We start from the raw sequence: 25841 nt of genomic DNA on the forward strand, positions 1-25841 counted from the left end.
ATAATGTTCAAATATATATTTACTTTAAAGCTCTTTAAAATTTAAAATAATAACATACATACAATTAAAAGTGATTCTGTTTTCAGAAGTTTTGTCAAGTAATTCCTTTAACAATGTTAAAGAAAAAAAGATGTGGTACCCAATTTAATACTAGGAGTTCTAAAATATAACATAGCATCTAACTGGAATAAAAAGTGTATCAGTATTTTTATAAACTCATTAAACTATATGAATGAATAAAGGCAATTCAACTACATTTTTTGAAATTATAAAATTATTAATTTGTATTGAATTTTAACAGTATTATATATGGGCATTATGTATCAGGAGATATCTTTTTAAAACCAAAGAATTCTGCTATCCATAATGTGTCATTACAGATGAGAAAAGCTACACTTATTTTTATATCAGCGTTTTACAGAAAAATTTTTGTGAAGGTATTAAATCATAATGGACAATATAGTAGTTTACTAACTTTTATTTAGGAGGTGGAGCTTTCACTTTATCCCAGTATTTTCTTCAGAGGTAGACTTTGTTTTTATTTCAATGAGTTCTTCTACTCTAGCCAGAACGCTTTCAATCAAATCAAACGTGTAAAGTGCTGAATGTAGAACCTGCAAAGTCAGGAAAATTAGTGTTATTAAGCCTGTATTTCAAAGCAAAAAATGAAAATACTTCAGGTAAGTGTAGCTTAGGAAAATGTCAAATCTACCTTAAGCTGCATTTCAGGTGGCATATTAGGGACCTCTTCTCCACCTACAGTTACAGAACAAAAGTCATTAGACTTCTGGACTTCTGAAAGAGAAGGAAAAAAACATCATGTGTCACGTTTAACCATTAAAACAACTCTCAGATTTCAAAAATAAATTTAAAAGTGACTTTTCATCATTCCCTTAAAAAAAAAATGTCCATTATATGTGTAAATTGTCTTAGTGTTTAATAGCTCAGGGTATGCTTAAATCAAGTTATTAGCAAATAAAAATAGCAAAATTTTGTAACATGTGAATTAATGTTTAAGTGGCTAGCATCATTTTGGCATGTCCAAGATTAATGAAAACTTATAAACTTTTTTCCTTCAGTATATAATCAGAATTATACACATTACACTAAAAAAGAATTTCTAGTAATGCCTATAGAAATATTACTATAGCTATATCGAAAAGATCACAAAATTATTGTAGTAGAATTGATGACTTTAGAAAGTAATTCTGGACCTGAGATTCTTTTTCATAATTTGTACAGATTTACTTGAGGGTGAGGGAGTAAGAGGGTGGACCAAACAATACCAAGGAACACAGTGATATCCAAATACAAATACCTGTAATAGAGGTAGATTCCTAATTAGGACTTGAGTTCTTTTTTTTTTTTTTTTTAATGTTTTTTTCTTTTTTCAAATATGTTTGTCTCTGCCTTCCCCCTACCACCTTCCCCTGTCCCCTCCCCGCCTCAATCCTTCCCCTTTGGTTTTAGGACTTGAGTTCTTTTGTTTCAATTTGGTTTAAATCTTTGTTAACCCAATTTCAGTGTTAACTGACTTATAGATCTGCTAAGAATAATTTATATTATAAATAATATGACAGCTGTCATAGTTCCTTGTTTACTGTTAGACAAGTACAAGATAAAAAAACTTTATTCTTAATATAGTTTTAAAATCTGATTTTTAGACCTAAGAAAAAAAAGAAACTGCACATTACCAACCTTGGCTATTTTCTTGGCTGTTTTTAATTTCTGCTTCATAATGTGCTTTTGACATATTAAGTCCTGTATGGAGTGGCTTTAAGAAATTATTCTCAATTTTTCCAAGTTCTGTCCATAGTCCAGTCTGTTCAGAAGAATTAATGAAAAAAATTAGCTTATTTGGTTCAATATTTATTGATTGCCTATTATTAAACATGGGTTTAAGAGTTGGAGAAACAAGAATTAAGACATGATCCTTGTCTTTTAAGGTAGAGTTTTCTATTTAATACATTCGTACTACATCTACTTATTTTATGTGAATAACAAAACGAAAATTCAGTCACTATACTCACTGCTGTGCTATTTGGCAGCTCGTAATTTAGAGATCAGTAACTTACAAATTTTATCGATGAGAAAAACTTTTGAGGATAATACACATGGTCTAAGACATTTCTCTTTCCCTATAATCATTCCCACAATGACCCCACCTTACATATCCCTTCAACTCTCGATCTTTCAGCGATACCCTTCTCACAGATGTGAGATTCTTTTCCTTCCCTTTTGATGGAAACTTTCCTAATACAAAGCTGATATGGACTTTCTTGGTGATAAATGTAAGTGGAGATTTTACCTGCCTAGGAGAGCTAAGGTTTATTTGGTCGTACATATTAGACATTTTTATTCCAAGAGTATTTCTTCCCATAGTACTAATAAGGGGAGTCATACAGTTGATTAAAAAAATAATAATAAAGTTCATTAGTATTATTAAGTTTCCATTAGTATTATTAAGTTTCCATGTACTCTTTAAAGGAAAATATCTTCGGTAAAAAGAGTAAACTTAGGAAGTGCTGGTCAAGATAGTAGCAGAGGTAAATGTGGTACTTGATTCCTCCCACAACCACATCAAAATTACAACTAAACTACAGAACAACCATTCAGAACTGCCTGAAATCTAGCTGAACAGAAGTCCTACTACTAACATTATAAAGAATCCACATCGAGACAGGTAGGAGAATAGGAGTGCACTGGTCCCATACCCACCTGTAGTGGTTTAAAATCAGGAGGGATTCCTTGACTGCAGAGCTACCCCGAGTAGTAAGGGGTCCCATCTCAAAAGCATGCCCCCAGCTCGGGCTTCCAGTGCCAGGAAGAGAAATCCCCCTAACTTCTGGCTACAAAAATAAGCAGGGAGTGTGGCTGAGACAGGAGGGCTCCTGGAGTTCTGGGTGTACCTCTTAAAAGGGCCAGCACATGCATGTGGACTCACTGTGAGCTCCAGCACTGTGGCAGCAGCTCAAAAGGTACCAGGGACATATGGGGAGGAACTGAGAGTCTGGCATTAGGGTGAGTCCTAGGGGGCAGCCTCCTCTCAGAAGTGTGGGCAGAGGCCACTGTTCCTCTTCTGAGTCCTCCCCCTTCCAGAGTGGCACCATATCAACCTGGCTATTACTGTTTGCCCTGAACTGGTGATTCTGAGACTGCACTCCAACCAATTTGTGGACCCACACAAACTGTTTCCAGTGGCTTTTCCATATGAACTGCCTTTCCTGGCTCATGCTTCAGACTTTCCTAAAACCTCTCAAACAAGGAACATCTGGCCTCAGCATGCCCCATACGTCTTACTAAAAGGCCCCAGTGACACCAGCTTGGTTTTTAGTAGCTTCACCTCTACTGGGCACCTGCAAGCCCAGTACAAGTAGCAGCTATCTGCGAATTGCTTTATAGCTCGTATTGGGTGGCCCTGGGCAGAATACAGCTGGCTGCTGGCCTTGGTCTGTATCTCCTGTGAATCCCGAGAGCCACCTCCACAAGTAACACACACGGGGCAGACTCAACGGGCACCAGAGTCCTGCTGAGGTCCTGCTCCATGGGGTAGATTCCTACATGGCTGATCCTCCACGGTGGTCAACAGCCAGCGCCTGCAGCTGATCTGCCTGGGGTAAATTGCTCTCACTCACAGGCCAACAGCAATCAGAGTTCAACTACAACAGAATGGTGTACACAGCCCACAAGGGAGGCGCATCCGGAGTGCCCAGCTTGGGTGATAGGGGAGGCTGTGCCACTGGACCCTACAGGACACCTACTACATTAGGCCACTCTATCAAGCCCAGGAGATGTAACAGCTCTACCTAATACATAGAAACAAACACAGGGAGGCTGCCAAAATGAGGAGACAAACGTGTCCCAGATGAAAGAATAGAACAAACTCCAGAAAAAGAACTAAACAGAACGGAGACAAGCAATCTACCAGATGCAGAATTCAAAATAATGGTTATAAAGATGCTCAATGAACTTAGGGGAGGAGTACATGAACTTGGGATCAAAAAACAGAAAACCTAAAAAGAGAACTAGAAAACAGAAAAAAGCTGCAGTCAGAAATGAAGGATACACTAACTGACATGAATACATTATAGGGAATCAACAGTGGCACAGATGAAGCAGAGTATCAAATCAGCAATTTGGAAGATAAGGAAACAGAAAACACCCAATTATAACAGCAAAAATAAAAAAGAATCCAAAAAAAAAAAAAAAAAGACAGCATAAGGAGCCTCTGGGGGAACTTCAAGCATACCAACATTCCCATCATGGGGTTACCAAAAGGAGAAGAGGGAGCAAGGAATTGAAAACCTATGTGAAAAAATAATGACAGAAAAATTCCCTAACCTGGTGAAGGAAATACACATACAAGTGCAAAAAGTGCAAAGTCCCAAACAAGATGAATCCAAAGAGGCCCACTCCAAGACACACCATAATTAAAGTGTCAAATGTTGAAGACAGAGAATCTTAAGCAAACGAAAAGCAGTTACCTACAAAGAGAAAAGTGATTACCTAAAGGGAGCTCCCATAAGACTGTCAGCTGATTTCTCAACAGAACTCTGAAGACCAGAAGGGAGTGAAAAGAAATATTCACTGTGATGAAAAGCAAGGACCTAAAACCAAGATTACCCAGCAAAACTATCATTCAAAATCAAAGGACAGATAGAGTTTTCCAGCTAAGAAAAAGCTAAAAGAGTTCATCACCACCAAACCAGTATTGCAAGAAATGTGAAAGGGTCTTCTTTAAAATGGGAGGAAGTTTGGGGGAATGAGTGAAAAGGGTAAAAGAATTAAGAAATATAAATTGGTAGTTACAGATTAGTCATGAGGATGTAAGTAAGGTACAGAATAGGGAGTATAATCAATAATATTGTAATGAATATGTATGGTATCAGATGGGTACCAGATTTATTGGGGTGATAACTTAGTAAGTTATATAATGTCTAATCACTAGGTCGTACATCTGAAACTAACATAATATTGTATGTCAACTTTAATTGAAAAATAAAAATTTAAGGTAAAAAAAGAAAGGAAACTTAAGAAACCACTTAACCTTAACTAGAATGGACTACTTGAAAACCTATTTTGTAATGAACTTCTTTTGATTCAAGTATTATGACATTTTCCATACAGTCCTCCAGATAAAATCTATTTATCTATGGTGAATAATTCATAAGTGACTGTCACACATATTCTTTTAAGTTTGTCCTTTACTCTTTACTCTTATAATGCTAGAAAAAGTGAAGTTCTTGAGAGGAACTATCAAGAACCTATGACTTCAAATTTATGCATACATTTTCATTCAGCATCTATGAACTTATCCTGGGGAAGTGATTAAAAATGTATGTTGTGTCCTGGCTCAGTGGACTAAGCGCCAGTCTGTGGACAGAAAAGTTGTGGGTTTGATTCCCAGTCTGGGCACACACACTTGGGTTGCAGGCCAGGTCCCCAGATGGGCAACCAATTGCAGTTTCTCTCGCACATCATTGTTCCCTCTTTATCCCTCCTTTCCCCTCTCTGTAAACATAAAGTCTTTTAAAAAAATGTATGTTGTAATGATTCCATAGCAGAGATGTTTACAAAAATGTTTAGTGAAAAATTGGAAGTAATGAAAATATTTCACAATAGGAGATTAGTTAAGTAAATCTTGTGATACATCTACACAATGGGAAACTACAAAGCCATTAAAATACTGTTCTTTGGTACATACTGGTGAGTGAAGAAAAGGTTACATAGAGGACTCACAGACATAAACAATGGGGTGGGGGAATGGGGCAGGGGAAAGAAACAGGGAAAAAAGCAGGAAAACTGTAACTGAATAAAAATAAATTTTTAAAAAAGGTTACGAACTGTATGATTCCTATAGTGTGATGTTATTGTTAAAAAAGAATAGTATATATAGATATGCTGGTATAAAGCTTACGGCATACACTACAATATCAATGGATGGTGTGATTTTGATTGTCCCTTTTTGCTTATTTAAATTGATTTTTAAATGAACCTGTTTTAACTGTACACTTTAAAAAACATTTAAAATTGTTTTTAAACTTCGATTTCTATAATAGAAAGTTTTCTTCTCTTCTCATGGAAAACGTGGGATAGTGGTAGTGCAGTGGGCACTTCTTCAACCAGTGCTGTCACACAGGCTATTGAGCATGCTACTCTACCACCTGCACCCACTGCTCTCAGTTCTCTGTTCATCCCTCTCTCTAGTCTTTCACCTTTCTCTATCCCCTCCACCCTTTAATCTTCTTCCCCTTTCTCTCTAAGCTTACGTGTAGAACACACTACTACTAAGCAGTATCATTGAAGGCTTTCAAGGCTACAAAGATTACTGATGACCACCTACAAATCAAAACACAAACATAAAAGAGTACAGAGAAAATACCCTTTTACTCACACCTAGTTTTGTCAAATATAAACATTTACTGCACTCACTTAAAAAAAGTGAAGTACTGAGCCCTGGCTACTGTGACTCAGTGGATTGAGTGCTGGCCTGCAAAATGCGGGGGACCTTGCCCACAACCCAATCAGGACACATGCCTGGGTTGCAGGCCAGGTCCCCAGTAGGGGGTGCACGAGGGACAACAACACATTGATGTTTCTCTCCCTCCTTTTCCCTTTCCCTTCCCCTCTAAAAATTAAATAAAATCGTTTTTAAGAAAAAGTGAAGTATTGAGAATAGAGAAATACAAGAGTTTTTTTTTCCTTTACAAGGAGAAATTGACAAAATGATTCTGAAATGCATATGGAATGCAAAGGACCTAAAAATGGTCAAAATATTTTGAAGAACAAATTTAAGACTCACACTATGGTAATCAATATAGTAGTACTGGTAAAAGTCAATGGAACAGAATAGAGCCCCGAAACAGACCTACACTTGTACAGTAAATTTATTTTTGACAGATTAACCAAGACAATTCAACAAGTTAAGGATAGATTTTTTTAAGAACTGGTGCTGGAGTCAAAACAAAAAAATTTTAGCCCAATCGTCACACTATCTAAAAAATTTACTTGAAATGGATCACCGATCTAAATACAAAATTTTAAACTATAAAACTTCTATGAGAAGATTTTCGTGTCCTGGCTGTTGCGGCTCAGTAAGCTGGGCACTGGCCCGAGAACTGAAAGGTTGGCAATTTAATTCCCAGTCAGGGTACACATGTCTGGGTTGCGGGGCACGCCCCTGGTTGGAGGCATGCAAAAGGTAACCAGTCCATGTTTCTCTCACACAGCAATGTTTCTCTCCCTCTCTTTCTTCCTCCCTTCCCCTCTCCCTAAAGAATAAATATTAAAAAAATAATATTGTAATAACTATGTATACTGGAAATATCAGGGGGAATACTTAATAAAGTATGTGATTGTCTATCCACTATGCTGTATACCTGAAACTAATACAAAATAATATTGACTGTAAACTGTAATTGAAAAATAAAATTTAAAACAAAAGAGGAAAATAAAACACTTAAAAAAATTTTTTTTGTGACCTTGGGTTGAGCAAAGATTTCATAGAACCTAAATAGTGTAACTCATATAAAACAATAAAATTGATATGTTGGATTTCATCAAATTAAAAATTTCTGCTCTTTGGAAGAAAATATTTACAAAACCATACCTCTCAAAGACAGGAAAAGGTTTTCTTTTTTAAAAATTGCTCTATGTTGAAATTTCTTCTTTACCCTTTCACTTTTATTTAGCGACAGGAATTCTTTGAGATTTTATTTCCAAAATGATGATAAACTTAATGTTTCATATTCAATCTTTGGTGTGAATGAAGAAATAAACTTCATCAGTTCTCTTCAGCCAGCAAGTTTATTACCCTAATTGCTTACTGATACAGGATTTTAAAAGCAAACGTATCTTTTATCAAACATTTTTCCTAAATGTTTTAAATTTCTCTCTTAGAAAGTAATGATTACAAGTTTATGAGAGAAATGAGATGTAACAATATATCTAATTTTATTATATTCAGAATATATTCATTATTAATATTCTATTGTTTAATGCCAGGAACATATATTACTTAAAGCAATTACATTTCAGCCTTTACCGCTATAATAATAAAGTCTTCTGCAACCCATAGATAAGTTTAACATGTGAAAATATATAATCACTTTTCCCTACAGTTTGAAATTTCATCTTATGCATGCCAGAAAATCAGACATGTATGTCAACTTTGCTACTCAGTCTTTGAAAATATTAGCCAAATGATATTGTTTTTCAACTATAAAAATATGAATGTTATTCCTGAGTTCACATGTCCTACCTAGAGCTTTCCAAAGGAATAATAAATAAACTTTGATATGATACAGTAGTCATGCTTACCTCTAATCACCGAAAAAGTTTCAAGAGTGGCTATTCAGTGAACTTTTAAAATTAACAATTTTCACCATCTTTACAGTATATAAGACCTAGAGGGATTTCCTTAGATACCAATGCTTTCCAAAATAAATTACACTGATTTCAAACAACTTTGGCAGTGTTTCTGACAAAAAGATAATTGCTAGACTCCTGCTGTCACTTGTCATTCCTGTCAGAAATTTCCACTTTAAGTTTTAAAGACACACAGTATATTTCCAATTCAGTAAATAGGCAAAACCTAAAACATATTTAGTCTGTATCATTTTAACTGGACATCTAGTTTTGATGAAACTGTATTTTACATAATATTAATTTTAACGTCTTACACTTATTTTTAAAATGTGGCTCAAACAAAGTCAAAGTTTACTAATTAGACAGTCAATATATTTCTGAACATTGTTGCTATTTACAATTTCAGATCACCTGTTCAACTTCACCATGGTTTTCTACTTTTACTTATTTTTCTTCTAATAAAAAAGATTTTGATCTGGGAATATATCTGAAAAAGCCTGAAACTCTAATTTAAAAGAATAGATGAACACCTGTTCACTCCACTGTTATTTACAATAGCCAAGATTTGGAAGTAGCCCAAGTGTCCATCAGTAGATGAGTAGATACAAAACTGTGGTACATTCACACAATGAAATATTGCTCAGCCAAAAAAAAAAAAAGGGAATCTTACACTTTGCAACAGTATGGACGGACCTAGAGACCATTATGCTAAGTGAAATAAGCCAGTCACCGAAGGGGTCACAGAACTGCCCAGAGACCCCTGAGGACAGACTAGAAACTGAGGCGTTGGGGAAAGAATGGGAGGAGGAACCAGGGAGTCCCGACTCCTTCTCCTTGCCGTAGTCTCCATTGTGCGGGAAGAGGCCACACCCCCAAAGAGCCAAAAGCCGAAAAGCACACATAGACACCCCAAAACTACCCAGTGCAGGCGCGCACACTTGCACCAAGTGACCGTCGAGGGTTGGCGAGCGTGTGTGTGACCCGCGCAGGCTGGCGAAAGCTTGCACCGGCCAGCAAGGCCTCCCACAGATTGGCACAGATACAACCTGTGAGGGAGTGCACAGAGCCGCAAGGGCAGGTGTAAATTGACCCGCCCGCCCGCGATTGCAGAGCGGCCCACAAAATTAGTAGAGCTGCCCAGAGTCCCTGGAGGAGATAGCAGAGACAGGATTAACCGGAGAGTCCTGGAGCTGACTTCCTCCCATTTCCGTAGTCCCCATTTGGCAAGCGCAAGCAATGCACTCAAAGAGCAAAAAGCGGGGAAAATACACAATAGAAGACCCTAAACTGACCAGTGCCGCGGAGCTCGCCGGCCAGGGGGGCCAGATGAGTACAAGAGGTTGCAAATAAGCCCCGTGGTCTGGGGCAAGTACATGCGAGCCCAGGCAGGCGGGGGATCCTGCCGCGCTGGGAGCGCACTCAAGGAGCCCGCATGAGTGCAGAGAGATCCCAAAAAATAGCCCAGCCCTGACCGAAGGGGTCACAGAGCTGCTCGAAGCAGGAGTCAGACACAGGCATTAGACTGCTGGAAGGCTCAAACAAACAACCCAAGGTCCAATAGGGTCAACAACTGACATCATCAGAGGCAGGCCCAGAAAGAAAAGTAAAGGACAAAAATACTTAACAGACTTACACAAAAATGGGAAGAAAAAGAAGTTCCCCCCAAGTGAGTGGGAAAGGGGACTCCCCACAGAGAGAGCTAAATGAAATAGAGGCAAGGGAACTATCAGATACTGAATTCAAAACAATGGTTCTAAGGAAGCTCAATGAGCTCAGCCAGCTCAAAGATAACGATGACAAACTGCAGAGAAACTATCAGGATCTTACAGCAAACTATATCAGCCTGTAAAAGGACATAGAAACTATCAAGAAGACACAAGAGGATATGAAGAATACCATTTCTGAATTGAAGAACACAGTAGAAGGAATCCAAAGCAGGCTGGATGAAGCCGAGGATCGAATCAGTGAGATGGAGGATAAGGTAGAAAGAAGTTCCCAGAAAGAACAAGAAATGGAAAAACGACTCAAAAAGAATGAAGAGTCATTTAGGGAAATGCAGGACAACCTGAAACGCAATAATATCCGCATAATAGGGATACCAGAAGGAGAAGAGGAGGAGCAAGGGATAGAGAACCTCCTCGAAAAAGTAACGATGGAAAATTTCCCAAATTTGAGGAGAGAAAGGCTCTCATGGATCCAGGAGACACACAGGACCCCACTCAAGAGGGACTCAAAGAGGTCCACTCCAAGACACATCATCATTAAAATGGCAACTATCAAAGACAAAGAGAGAATCCTCAAGGCAGCAAGGGAGAAGGAGAAAGTAACATACAAGGGGGCCCCGATTCACCTAGGAGCTGACTTCTCAACAGAAACACTACAAGCCAGAAGGGAATGGCAACAAATATTCCAAGCCATGAAAAGCAAGGGCCTACAGCCAAGGCTGCTCTACCCAGCTAGGCTCTCCATTGAAATAGAAGGAGAAATACAGAGTTTCCCAGACAAGAGAAGGCTAAAAGAATACATCTCCACCAAACCAGCACTCCAAGATATGCTAAGGGGACTGGTTTAAGCAGATGAAGGAAAAGAATGAGAGAGAGAGGAACACAGGTACAAAGAGAAAAGATGAGTAAGTTTCTATCAGCAATATCTCTCAATGTGAATGGACTAAATGCCCCAATCAAAAGACACAGGGTAGCTGAATGGATAAGAAAACATGACCCACACATATGCTGCCTACAAGAGATCCACCTCAGAGCAAGACACCTACACAGATTTAAAGTAAAGGGTTGGAAAAAAATATTCCAAGCAAATGGGCAAGAGAAAAAGGCCGGGGTTGCCATACTTGTATCAGACAAAGTAGATTTCAAAACAAAGGCCATAAAGAGAGACCCAGAGGGGCACTTTATCATACTTAAAGGAAGAATCTATCAAGAAGACATCAACATTGTAAACTTATATGCTCCCAATATAGGAGCCCCCAAGTTTATAAGGAAATTGTTGGATGACTTCAAAAAAGATATAGACAGCAACACACTGATAGTAGGGGATTGCAACACCCCACTGTCAAAAATGGACAGATCTTCCAAACAAAACATTAATAAACATATTGTGGCGCTGAATGACACACTGAATCAAAGAGACTTAACTGACATATAGAACCTTATATCCCAAAGAAGAAAAATACACATTCTTTTCAAAGGCTCATGGCAGTTTTTCAAAGACAGACCACATGATAGGACACAAAGCAAACCTCAGCAAATTCAGGAAAATTGAAATAATACCAAACTTTTTCTTGGACCACAAGGGCTTGAAACTGGAAATCAACCTCAAAGAGAAACTTCAAAAACTTGCAAACTCATGGAGACTGAACAGTAGACTATTAAACAATGAATGGGTCAATAATGAGATAAGAGAAGAAATCAAAAAATTTCTGGAAACAAATGAAAATGAACAGACAACAGTCCAAAACCTATGGGACACAGCAAAGGCTGTGGGGAAGTTCATAGCAATACAGGCTTACCTAAAAAATATAGAAACATTTCAAATAAAAGACCTAACACTACAACTTCAAGAATTGGAGAAACAACAACAAATGAATCCCAGAGCAAGTAGAAGGAAGGAAATAGTCAAGATTAGAGCAGAACTGAATGACATAGAGACAAAAAGAACAATTCAGAGGATCAACCAATCCAGAAGCTGGTTCTTTGAAAAGATAAATAAAATTGAGCCTTTAAGCAGACTCATCAAGAAAAAAAGGGAGAGGACCCAAATTAATAATATCAGAAATGAAAGAGGAGAAATAACAACTGATACCACAGAAATAAAAAGGATCGTCAGAAACTACTATGAACAATTATATGCCAAGAAATTTGAAAATCTTGATGATATGGACAAATTTTTAGAAAAGTATAATCTTCCAACACTGAAGGAGGAAGAAACAGAAAGCTTGAACAGACCGATAACAGCTGGGGAAATTGAAGCAGTAATCAAGAAACTCCCGGCACACAAAAGCCCAGGGCCGGATGATTTCACAGGAGAATTTTACAAAACATTTAAGGAAGAGCTAACCCCTGTCCTTCTCAGAATATTCCAAAAAATCCAAGAGGAGGGAAGACTCCCAGACTCTTTCTATGAGGCCAGCATCACCCTAATCCCAAAACCAGATAAAGACCCTACCAAGGAAGAAAACTACAGGCCAATTTCGCTGATGAACATAGATGCTAAAATCCTCCACAAAATATTGGCAAACCGCATCCAGCAATACATTCAAAAGATTATCCACCACGATCAAGTGGGATTCATCCCTGGGATGCAATGATGGTTCAATATAGGCAAGTCAATAAACGTAATACATCACATAAATAAAAGACAAGACAAAAACCACATGATCATATCGATAGATGCAGAAAAAGCATTTGACAAGGTACAGCACCCATTTATGATCAAAACACTCAGTAAAATGGGAATAAATGGGGCATTCCTCAACGTAATAAAGGCCATATATGAAAAACCTACAGCCAATATCATACTCAACGGGCAAAAACTGAAAGCTTTCCCACTAAGATCGGGAACACGACAAGGATGTCCGCTCTCACCGCTTCTTTTCAACATCGTATTGGAAGTCCTAGCCACAGCGGTCAGACAAGAGAAAGAGATAAAAGGCATCCAAATAGGAAAGGAGGAAGTAAAGCTATCCTATCATTGTTTGCAGATGACATGATAGTGTACATAGAGAACCCTGTAGACTACCGAAAAACTCCTCAACCTAATAAGTGAATTTGGCAAAACAGCAGGATACAAAGTCAACATTCAGAAATCAAAGGCATTTTTGTATACCAGCAATGCAATAGACAAAGAAGAAATGAGAAAAAAAATACCATTCGATATAGCAAGAAGAAAAATAAAGTACCTAGGCATAAATTTAACCAAAGACATAACAGACCTGTACTCAGAAAACTATACCACATTGAAAAAAGAAATGAAGGAAGACACAAATAAATGGAAGTATATACCGTGCTCATGGATTGGAAGAATTAATATCATCAAAATGTCCATACTACCCAAAGCAATTTATAGATTCAATGCAATCTCTATTAAGATACCAATGACGTATTTCACAGAAATAGAACAGACATTTCAAAAATTTATATGGAACCATAAATGACCTGGAAGAGCCGCAGCAATTTTGAGAAAGAAAAACTAAGTAGGAGGGATCACAATACCAGACATCAAACTATATTACAAAGCCACTATACTCAAAACAATCTGGTACTGGCACAAGAACAGATCCATAGACCAGTGGAACAGAATAGAAAGCCCAGAAATAAGCCCAGGTCTCTATGGGCATCTAATATTTGACAAAGGGGGCAGAAGCATAAAATGGAGCAATAATAGCCTCTTCAACAAATGGTGTTGGGAGAGCTGGACGGCTACATGCAAAAAATTGAAATTGGATCATCAGCTGACACCATACACAAAAATAAACTCAAGATGGATCAAAGACTTAAATATAAGTCGCAACACCATCAAAGTCCTAGAGGAGAACTTTGGCATGAAACTCTCAGATATCCCACGCAGCAATTTTTTCACTGATATGTCTCCTAAAGCAAGGGACATAAAGGAAAGAATAAACAAGTGGGACCTCATCAAAATAAGAAGCTTCTGCACGGCTAAATAAAACATCAGCAAAATGAAAAGGGAGCCAACTGTATGGGAAAATATATTTGCTAATGATACATCAGATAGAGGTTTGATCTCCAAGATATATAAAGAACTCACTCGACTCCACTCCAAGAAGACAAACGATCCAGTTAAAAAATGGGCAAAGGACCTGGGCAGACGCTTTTCCAAGGAGGAGATACAGAGGGCCTAGAGGCATTTGAAAGGATGCTCAGCATCACTAGCCATCAGAGAAATGCAGATCAAAACTACCATGAGGTACCACCTCACACCGGTCAGAATGGCCATCATAAACAGATCCACAAACAACAGGTGCTGGCGAAGCTGTGGAGAAAAGGGAACCCTAGTACCCTGTTGGTGGGAATGCAGACTGGTGCAGCCACTGTCGAAAGCAGTGTGGAATTTCCTCAAAAAGCTGAAAATGGAACTGCCTTTTGATCCAGTGATTCCCCTGCTGGGACTATACCCTAAGAACACCAAAACTCCAATACAAAAGAACCTATGCACCCCAATGTTCATAGCAGCACAATTTACAATAGCCAAGTGTTGGAAGCAACCTAAATGCCCATCAGTAAATGATTGGATCAAAAAATGATGGTACATATACACAATGGAATACTACGCAGCAGAAAGAAAAAAAGAACTACTAAACTTCGAGACAGCATGGATGGAACTGGAGAGCATTATGCTAAGCGAAATAAGCCAGGGGGCGAAAGACAAATACCATACGATCTCACCTATAAGCGGAACCTAACCAACATACAAAGATGCAAGGAAAATAAGACCAGCAACACTGAAAGGAAAAGAAATCAAGAGAGACAAGAGGGAAGGAGGGAGGAGGGGCAGGGAAAAGGAAGGGAAGGGGAAAGTCAAGGAACATATAGCAAGGACTCAAGGACAAAACCAAAGGGGAAGAGCTGAGGGAGAGAAGAAGGGTGGGGGCAAGGGAAAGTGGTGGGGGGGAGGCAGAGACAAATGTATTTGAAAAAAATAAATTAAAATAAAGCTAAAAAAAAAGAAAGAAAAAGAAATAAGCCACTCAGAAAAAGACAAGTACTATATGATTTTACTCATATGTGGAACTTAATGAATAAAATAAACTAACATAACAGAGACAGACTCACAGATAGAGAACAGACTGACAGCTGTCAGAGGGGAGGCAAGTTGTGGGGCTGGATGAAAAAAATGTGCAAGGATTAAGCAAACAAAACAAAACAAAAACAAAAAACTCACAGATGCAAACAGTATAATGATTACCAGAGGGAAAGCGGAGTAGAGGAGGTAGAAAATGGTACAGGGGAAATAAATGGCAATGGAAGGAGACTTGACTTGGAGTGGTTAGCACACAACACATTATACAGTTGATGTATTATAAAACTGTACACCTGAAACATACAATTTTATTAACCAATGTCACCCCAATAAATCCAATAAAAAAAGACTTTGAGTGCAATTTTATACATGCTGGATGAAAGTTTTGCAATTGCCATGAATTTGAGAAAAATATCTCCCTCAATAAAATTCATTTTGAAAATACAAAGGTTATCAATATAATTTGATTATAAAACTTGACTATTTTACAGACAGTATATTTAACTTCACAATTAACATTAAGGTTACTAGAACTTTTTAAAAAACTACAAAACATAATTTTAAGATTCCTTTTATCTTGAATGTCTACAGAAAGTAACTTAGTATTTTTTAAAAAACTGTTATAAGGATAAAAATTTGAAATATTCACAAACACTTGCTTTCAATATCCAGGACTTGCTTTCAATCTCACTGACGAAGTAGTTCTGAAATCTTTTCAGCTTAACCATATATTCCAAAATTCAGAGCTGCGTAATGTCACAAAAGGAAGATGGGCAGTTCTACTCCACAATGAAATTTATTGCCAGAACAAACAGGGAACTTGCAAAGGATATAGTCAACCATGATAATGAACAAATAAAAGGAAGAAAATACATAATACCGTTTCCCCCTTTCTGCTGATCTGTATGACTTTTTATTTATGAAGTAATATTATAGAACCTCTATTACTTGAATATTAAGTAATGTTTATCACTAAATCATGTGTCTCTGCAAATGACAAAGGGGCATGTTTTAATCTTGGAGAAAGAAACAATTTAAAGGAAAACCCAAAACTGGAATACGTAGAATTATATGTATGCGTATATATGCCAGATATTTATAGTTTGTTTCCTAAATAAAAAGCATATATTCATACATTACATAATTCTTAAAAATTCCTGGTACTTGTGGCCTTTACAATCTCACATTGCTTCTATTCTACAAATTACAATCATGACTTAGTTAAGAAAAAGAATAGGCGTAAGCAGGTGGATAGGAAATGATATAAATAGAAATTACATCAGTAAAATATACAATTATTATAGACTATGTATTAGAATATTATTGTAATTCAAAACTAACCCATATTTAAAGATACCTACCAAATAATAGAGAACATTAGATATAAAAACTAAGTTGGTTTTATCAGTAGAGATGGAGGTTCAAAGTTCAAGAAAAGTTATGTGAAAATGAAGTGTGGGAGAAGAGGCCTGTAACTTATGCAGAGAGATAAAGAGGCATGAAATAGTAGGATGAAGAAGAGAATGACTTGTGAAAAGAGTTAAGTCAGCTAACAGAAACCCAAAATAGCAGGAAAAGAAATAGATTATTATTCAGTTATGAATCACTTTGTTTTGTATTCAAAGATTCTGGTTCTTATTTAATTTTCCTGTACAACTTTCTGAACTGCTTTTCAGCTTTCATCTGACTAGTTATCCTCTCAGCACACTTAGCTGCTCAAAAATAGGTACTGACTGGTGGGAGTTGTTTTGAATAGAAATGCCCAAAAGTCAGAATCACTGGAGTATCTTATTTCTCCTTTAATCAAAATTTCTGTAAACTCACAAGCTGTCATTTTTTGATTAACTACAACAAACAGATTTGCCTCTCATTTATACATAACCTACTACATTGGGAGACGAGAAATGCATCCATGAAGAACAGGCTCTTAAGCTGCCTGAGAAGATGTCAGGTTGCTGCCTCAGGCTGGTTTTTTTTTGCTAATTTCCTTAGTACAATCATTCTTATGGTAACTTGGATGGCAGTAATACTTTGGGATATTTGATCTCAAAGAAAATTTAAAATCCATTAAATAAGAAACCAATCTTATAAGCTAGTTATATCCTTTTCTTCACCATATAATGTTCAAGCCAAATAAAAGGGAAGCATTAGCTGTGAACATCACAGCTGACACTACACAATGCTACAGTGCTCTGTGTTCCCTCTCTAGGCAGAGGCCCAGCTGCTGCCCCTGTAGTATGGGGTGCTACATACCTGATAAACCTATCAACTCTTAAGAATATTCTTTGTCTTCCTATCAAGCAAATCAGATCATCTATAGGCACAGCCTTTCTGGATTACTGAAAAAGTTAAAACTCATACCTTACCCTAAGGACACCTTCCTGAAAAAGGATCTCCACTGATGTTGAATTTTACTTATTATTTTTTCTACTTTTATCAGAAACTCCATTAGGCATTAGGATTTACTAGTTTGTGATTCAAAGGTTCTGGCCACTAGGTGTGTCTTTGTGCAAATTAAAGATCCTTCCTGTGCCTATGTTACCTATGATAAGTGAAAACTAAAGAGTATTTACAGCATTGTGAAGAATAAATGATATATATAGCACCTGGCCAGAATAGTGGTTGCCACTGGCGGGGTAGAGAGGGGTGTGCAGTGATGAGGTCAGAATTAACTGGGTTGGGAAACAGGGAACTTCATGCAATGGCAGTAGTATTCTGTAGTTGATAAGGATTTGGAAAATACAGATCTATGCATTTGTTAAAACTCTGTGAATATACACTTAAAATCTGTCCATTTCATTTTATGTAAATTTTAACTCAAAGAAAAACTATAGACAGATATTTAACTCTACTTAATGAAATACATGCTGAAATATTTAGGGGAAAGTATGCTAATGTTTACAGTTTACCTTGAAATGTGTCAAAAAGTTTAAGAGACTGATGGGTGGATACATGGTAAGAATAAGAATGTAGGTAAGTCAGTGATCACTTTAACAGGCTTTCAACTTGGCTGTCTTTGAAAAATTTCACAATACAATGTTAGAAAAGAACCCTGGCACAGAGTAAGCACTAGTCAATGATAGCAAATAACTTTTTGGCATTAGAGGGACTATGAATAGGTGAAATCACTGAGTGGACTAGATTTAATTAAGAGTGAAGCAAACTGCTATTTTTTTCATAAAGTTTTCATTCCAAATCATGATTTACTTTTTTAAAAAAATCTCTTTGGCATCAAAATAAAAGTCAATTACTTTCATTTCTTTTATTACTTTCTAAAGAAAAGAAACAGATTAACAACACATGCGATTCGGGTAGTTAAAGTTAATAGATGTGACACACAGGGAAAGCAACTATTAGAACAAAGTAGGTAGAAAGAGAGATGATAAAAAGCAAATGTGATTTTACTGTATGACAAAACTTCAAATAGTTTTCTATTTATTGAATACCTCTAATGATGCACTATTAAAAATAAATCCAACTTCCTACACATTACCCAAAAGGTGCTGTTAACAGACTAGTGCTGAAAACGCTTTGATTTGTCATGTCTGAGAGGACATCAAATTATCAGACGGTTTTATTTTATACAGTTCAGACTGAAATCATGACTAACAGATAGATGTGAGGCAACGGAGGAAGACACCCAAATAAATGTGGAGCTACAAAAGGTTAGTTGACTTAAACTTCCAACCTACCTACCTACAAGGTCTAAGCAATGCTTACAGCAAGAGAGCAGAGACACAACAGGAAACGGAAAGGGAAGCTGTATGTGAGGTGGTAAGGGCTCCTGGGAATTCAGCTTTCAGAATGATTGCTGGCATGTCTTCCAGCCTTTCTAGCTAGGTAAGATATGAAATGCTGGCCTGAGTAGATATTGGTAGGAAAATCTGAAACACTCCTTATGCATTTTTAATATACTCACAAAAAAACTTACTTGATTGTCATTATCTTTGATAACCAAATACCTCAATAAATTTAATGAAGCCATTATCCTGTAAATTAAAAATAGTTTGTTACTTACAGTACAGTTTTATAAAATCAACAGTAATTTCAGTGAATAAAGTTAGCTAAAACCTAGGGTATACTTTTATATTTTTAACATTAAAAGTACAAATGACCCTTGAACAATGCAGGGGTTAGGGGTGCCAAACTATGCAGTTAAAAATCTGTGTATAACTGTGTATTCCCTTTAACCAATCTTTTGGAGTAGTCATACTTATCATTCTTGATCTCCAAGTTAACAAAATACAACTGTGAAAAACACTATTATTTTTTATCCCCAAGGAAGCCTTATTATCCTTAATATTTGACTATCATCTGTTGCTTCCTGAATTTTCAGGTTCCTTTAATAAATGCCAATAACCATTTCTCAACATCCATTCTACAATAGTATAATGAAAGTAAAATTACATGTTCTGTATGAAAACATGATGTCCTAGAAAACAAAACAAACAATAAAACCTAAACACATACACTTTGCATGAGTTATACACATGAGATTCTTAGTTTTTGGTCACCAATGCTGTAGTTGCAGATCTCTATGAGCTATACTAGAATGCTGGGTGTGTTAAAGGTACAAAATCATACTGTTGGTCGTACTTCTAGAAAGAAGGGTTTTTGATTATGTTTTTACATAGTACCTAATTACTTAAATGTGAAAATGTTTAGGTATTTTTATGACTTAACCACAGATCACGTAAAATCAGGAAAATATGGTTTATTACTTTAGGTTTCCCATTTTATTATCAATTTACTTTGTGAACCTTAGTAATGATCACCTCACCTATCTGAGTTTTGCAGTAGATCTGTTTCAGCACCCTCTGGGAGAAAGAGTACCAAATCTAGGAGAGAAATTAGCTGTGGTCCTGTAAACCATTTGTTGTTATGTGTTCTCTGTAAAGCAAAAGAAAAACTGAGAAATACTATTATGTAAAGTATTATTACTTTAAATAATAGCTTGATAAAGGTGTTTTCTAATAACTTGTTACTACAAAAATAAACTATCACATATTTAACTATTAAACTATTACTGAGTATTCACAAACAGATTAGATTTCAGTTTCCACTAATATTTCAGAAGTGTACAGCAAAATAAAAAGAAGTCATGTTTTCAGCATGAGGAGTACATTTTAAATCTATAATTAAGAAAGTTTCAAAGTTCAGGTTTTTAAAAAAGAAACAGAAATGAGAAATATATATACCTTAAGGATAGAAATAGAAAAAAAATCCACAGGGCAAAAATCCACATTAATGTATTCCACAAATAAATAAATCCTACAAAATAAATTGATAAGTGATACCTTAGCAATGCCCTTACCTTTAATGATATGTCAATTTGATTTTTGATATTTTGAATAACAAAGGCCTCCACACCTGAGTGATTACTTGTATTCAGTAAGCACCTTGAAAGCAAAATTAAAATTTAAAATTATCCTGAACTGCATTATAATGTATAATGATGATACAAGTGTTACAAATTCAAATGGGCCATGTGCTATTTCTAGGAATACAAAAACCAGTGAAGACAATTAGCAAGATGATTAACCAACTACAAAGTCACCTATTCTGGTTACTGCTCTAACTAACAAATTCTATTTTAACTAGATCAAATCAAATTTGAATCTTTTTATGCATATAGTTGCAATGATTTAACATGGCAAGAATGGACACTAGTAAAATCACCTACAAACTCCCCAAATTATTCCCTGGGAAAGTAAGCTAGTCTGGTTGGACTAACTTAATTGCAAAGAAAGGAAAATCAATCTGAGGAATGGAGCAGAGCAAGTATAAGACGTAAGCATAAAATTGAGATTTCATATACCTGCAAATGAAGAAAAGATAGGATCAACAGTGTTAGTTCTGGCCAATCCCAAAGAAGACTTCTTAACCCTTCAACGATACCCAAATCTGTTTTTAACTGATTTTTATTACCTAGATGACAACAAAGTAAGATCTGCAGGCCAAATCCAGCCTGCAGCCAGTTTTATTGGAACATACCTACCTCACTAAAAGACAAAATTGAGCAGCTGCAACGGGGACTAGCCCATAAAGCCTGTAGTTACTATTTGGCCTTTTACAGAAACTTGGCTCTTCTTTAACTCACAGAGTTACTTTCTCCCCTCAAATAGCACTATTAATAAGCTCAACTATTAACTTAAAGTGAATAGCCTATTCATGACTCTAGAGCCATTAATTTCAACTGTGAATAATGGAAATTATTGACATATGTAAAGTTCTAGCAGGACCCTTATAAATCTGTTTAATCTTGGAAGTTTTTTTTAATAGTATCTCAATTAATTGGATAAAACATATACTATTATTCATGTAATATATATGTACATATATATGTATCCATAATATCTGATTAACCCTTCTCTATCCATCACAGATGACACAACTTATTATAATATGGTTTACAAAGTAGAGCTGAATTGCATTTAAAACATACAGAAATATTATAACCTGGAATAATTAAGTGGCTTTAATTTGGTTTTTAACCAACCACACACTTCCATTCTAATACATACCTAAATAACGTATATTTGCCTTGAGAATCCAACTTGTTAATATATAGCTGAAGCATAGCTAAACCCTTTTTCCTCTAAAATGAAAGAAATAATATTGTTACATAAACTGAATAAAGATTAAATTGTTTATTAAAATTTCTCACTGTAACTCATCATTTAGTCCGAAAACATTTACATACCAATATCTCAACAGGGCAGAGTGTCATTACTTTGACTAAGCTCTGGAAATAAAAAGATTTTTAATTCAGATGTGAAGAGATCAGGCTGACTTCAAAGAAACAAGTATATCATCAATGGCAGATACTAACAATTCAAAGAACTGAAGGTAGAAGATTTAAAAATGAAGTAAAATTTCCCCCAAATCTTTTATTCTACTATAGGTCTATATGAAGCTTAGCACAATCCATTTTGATATGGAGCGGGGTGCAGCAAAATTATAAACTTAGAAATGAATGCTAATTTTCAATTATGTCTGGAGTGGCGAAAAAATGGTATCAAACACGCAGAAATATGATCCATCATTAAAAATACTTAGGCTTAGTGCACTAACAAAAGCCATGTTTTTCTATTTAAATAATGGAAGAACAAATCTCTCTGGAGACCTCTAAGGACCTATTTGGCTATGATAACAGACAGTACAAGGCAAAATGTATCATTAGAGGGAAAAACAAAATGTCTTTCTAAAAAGCAGCCAATGCATGCTTTGCTGAAGCCTTGAGGACTTGAATTATAATAAAAATAAAGGAGCTTCATTTTCTAAGGTCCCTAAAGAAACGAAGTGTTAAAGAAGAAAATTTTGTTTTGACACTAGATGCTAATGCTGTCAACTATGGTAGCCACTAGCCACATACAGCTAATTTAAATTTAATTAATTTAAATTACATTAAATTTAAAATTCAGTTCCTTAGTCATACTAGCCACATTTCTAGTATTCAGTGTGGCTAATGGCTTTCATACTGTACTCTACAGATAACAGGACACTTTCACCACCACAGGAAGTCCTATTGGTTAGCATGGCACTGAAGTTTTCAACAGATATGGAGAAGAAAGTGGGAGAGGAGTCTGGAAAGACCACTACTTTACTTAAATTCAGAATAGGAAGGGGGTTATTTTTAAGATTAGAATCCATTATTTTACTTACCTGAGGTACAGTGAGAAAACTCTTGATTTCTAAGTACTGGTGAAGTAGACTGTTGTCTTCTATTCTCAACAAACCATTCTCCAACAGATCCTACAGATTAAAATATATGCGGAAACACATACACAGTAAAATCAACAGCTGTATTTGTTGGCATGACTATGAATTTAAATTATGATGGGTGAAAACAAATCTTACCAGTCCTTTGGACAAAACAGACTCTTCTGTTCTGGAAGAGAATATTAGAATTAATTTACTGACATGATTTTCTAAATTTCTTTAGATTCTGTGTTTTAGGAAAAATAAAAAATTGAAATTTAAAGACTTGAAACATATGTATCATTAAGGAGAAATTCTGTTAAAGAACTTAGTCAAAATTCTTAATCCATCACTGATTTTTTTTATTTGGCTAATGACATCCAAATATGACCAAAATCAGCTCACTCAGGGCTTGTTTCATGGTATCAAACCATAAGATCTTCAAACAGCAAGTGCTAAGGAGTCAATTATACCCAATGTAGTACTTTGTATTCCAGTTGATTAATCTGAAAAATCTTTTCGGTTCTTTTTATATAAAAAAATTAAATGCTTTCCATTTGCAATAATATTTAATCACTGTTAATTAAATATTTAAGATCTGGCAAAAAAAAACTTATGTTAGGCTCTAGGTTCTTATTCTAACCATGCAAGGAGTTAGAAGTGTTATGTTTTTGGCTCAATGACTAAACAGCTTTGAAATCTGAGGAATATAGAATTTAAGATCCAATACATACTCTCATTGTATGAATATAACAGAAACTAAATAAAAAGAATGTAAATAAAAAGAATGTAAAAAGGTGTAATACAGTAAATTTAAGAGTTAATAACTACTTGTGCCAGGAGACCCTTGGAAACTCCTGTTTTATAGGCTGAGGCTTTGGACATTTGTCCTGTTAAAAGTTTTTCTTCACCTGGGAAGAGACGGGATTGATAAACTGCCACTGGTGTTCCTAGAGATAGTACTGAAAGGCCCTGACTGATCTCAAGATAAAATTTAAACATGTTGTAAGAAAAGAAAACACAGCATATAGTTTTGCAAAATTCTTAAAGTTACTTTGTAATTTTTGAAAAGAGAAAGTCTTGCTTCTTAGAGTCTCAAATGAAGTTGTTGAAATCACTGTCAATCTAAGTTTTAACAGGTGGATTCAATTCACTGCCTCCCCTTTGATACACAGATTGTATCTATCAAGCAAACAAATGGATTGATTTTACTGACCACCCCTCCTTTGACAGAGGAGGTTACAGTGGAATAGAGGTGTTTTAATTTACCAGCTTCTGAAAAAGGGAAGAAACCTCAGAAATAGAAGACTGGAAATCACCTTATATAAAAGTTTTTGATGTGAAAAAATTTTGACTCATTTCTGTCTCTGTTGTACATACTGTGCTTCACTGTTTTATAAAATAACCAATTAACTAATTAAGGCCTGGAATACAGAAGGCAGTCTCCCGTGATCTTGACAAGGACTATGTCAGCACTACTACTAAATTCTGAGATGCCATGAATGATCTTACCTTTGCAAAAAGACTTCAATATGCCCCATATTAAATCGCAAAAGGTACGATGGGCTAAAATAGAAGAAAAAAAAATACATACATGCATGTATTTTTAGAAATTTTACATACATACTGTTATGAGTTGAACTGTCTCCCTCAAAAGAAGATATGTTGGAATCCTAACCACCACTACCTTTACCGCAGCATATGACCTTATTTAGTGATAAGGGCTTTTTTTAGAATTGGGGTAGGAATGGGCAGAGGCAGACAGAACCCCCAACCCTGGAGATAATCAAATTAAATTGACACCATTAGTGTGAGTCCTAATCCAATACGATTAATCCAATATGACTTATGAAAAAAAGGAAATGTTGACAGAGGCATGCATACAAGGAGAGCAGCAAATGAACATGAAAGCAGAAAAGGGAGTTTTGCATCTACAAGCCAAGGAACTTCAAGGGTTGCCAGCAAACCATCAGAAGGTAGGAAAGAGGCATGGAACAGGTTCTCCCTCCCAGCCATCAGAAGGAACGAATCTTGACCTCAAACTTCTAGCCTCCAGAACTGAGAAACAATAAATTTTTGTTATTTTAAGCTATCTAGTTTGTGGTACTTTGTTACAGTAGCCCCAGCAAATTAATATACAGATTTAAATCATTTTGGTAGTAGAGTGTGCTTAAGAGGATAGGCTCTGGGGTCAGATAGAACTGTTTAAATTCCACCTATTCCACTAATTAGTTGTATGGTCTTGGGTGGTATCTTAACTTGTTTAAGCCTATTATTTTCCTCTATAAAATGAGATGCTCTATTTAATAGGGTTATTATTCAGATTAGGTAGTGCATATAATACTGTTAGCCTAGTGTTTAATACATGGTGAGCATGTAAGTGCTAGCCTTTACTGTAATATTTACATACAAACATATCCCAGGTATTTCTTACATAAATATACAAACGTACACAAAGGAATACACTCAGGACCTGTAAGACATACACATAATTCTTACTATGGACCTTAACACCCAAAAGGTATTATAAAATTATTTATTTTAAAATAACTTTGATAGACTTCATGGGAAAAGAAGGAAGGTCAAGCTAATTATAATAGGAAGATTCAACCTAAATAGGGTGGTGTAAGACTTTTTCCTCAGAAAGTGACAGTTAAGGATAAAGATGGTTCTAAGCATATACAAAGGCCCTACAGCAGGAAGGTTCGTGACATATGGGAACAAGAAACCAAAAGAAGATCTGTTACTGGAGCATAATAAACAAGAAAAAAGGTGGTAGGGGTGACCTCCAAACAGGAGATCATGCATAAGTTTGTCTCATGGGAAGGCATTGAGGCTTCATCCTCAGCAGTAAGAAGCCATTGAAGGTTTTTCATTAAGGGACTGATAAACACCCACTCAGGATTGCATCAGGAATCCAGTGGAAAAATGATGGTGATTCAGACTACCCCAGGGGTTACTGGCCAATTCCCTCGCTTATAGTACAGGGTGGTCCCAGC

The 25841-nt window shown here is 36.1% G+C and overlaps 1 protein-coding gene across 1 annotated transcript in view; it reads right to left on the reverse strand.

The window, feature by feature from the left end:
• The window catches only part of GLMN (glomulin, FKBP associated protein), a 50284-nt gene that overhangs the window by 1553 nt on the left and 22890 nt on the right, over window positions 1-25841 (reverse strand). Inside the window, exons 9-19 of the mRNA XM_054592130.1 lie at window positions 24355-24408; window positions 23002-23032; window positions 22807-22896; window positions 21845-21886; window positions 21666-21739; window positions 20456-20540; window positions 19922-20031; window positions 19073-19130; window positions 1699-1822; window positions 713-795; window positions 476-614 (exon numbers count right to left, since the gene is read on the reverse strand). Of these exons, the coding sequence (XP_054448105.1) occupies window positions 498-614; window positions 713-795; window positions 1699-1822; window positions 19073-19130; window positions 19922-20031; window positions 20456-20540; window positions 21666-21739; window positions 21845-21886; window positions 22807-22896; window positions 23002-23032; window positions 24355-24408 (868 nt within the window). The 3' untranslated portion in view covers window positions 476-497. The remainder of the gene's footprint in view (window positions 1-475; window positions 615-712; window positions 796-1698; window positions 1823-19072; window positions 19131-19921; window positions 20032-20455; window positions 20541-21665; window positions 21740-21844; window positions 21887-22806; window positions 22897-23001; window positions 23033-24354; window positions 24409-25841) is intronic.

This window comes from Pteronotus mesoamericanus, unplaced genomic scaffold (genome assembly GCF_021234165.1).
Source record: "Pteronotus mesoamericanus isolate MK-2021 breed Mesoamerican mustached bat unplaced genomic scaffold, CSHL_Meso_final scaffold_31, whole genome shotgun sequence".
NCBI classification, from domain to species: Eukaryota; Metazoa; Chordata; class Mammalia; order Chiroptera; family Mormoopidae; genus Pteronotus; species Pteronotus mesoamericanus.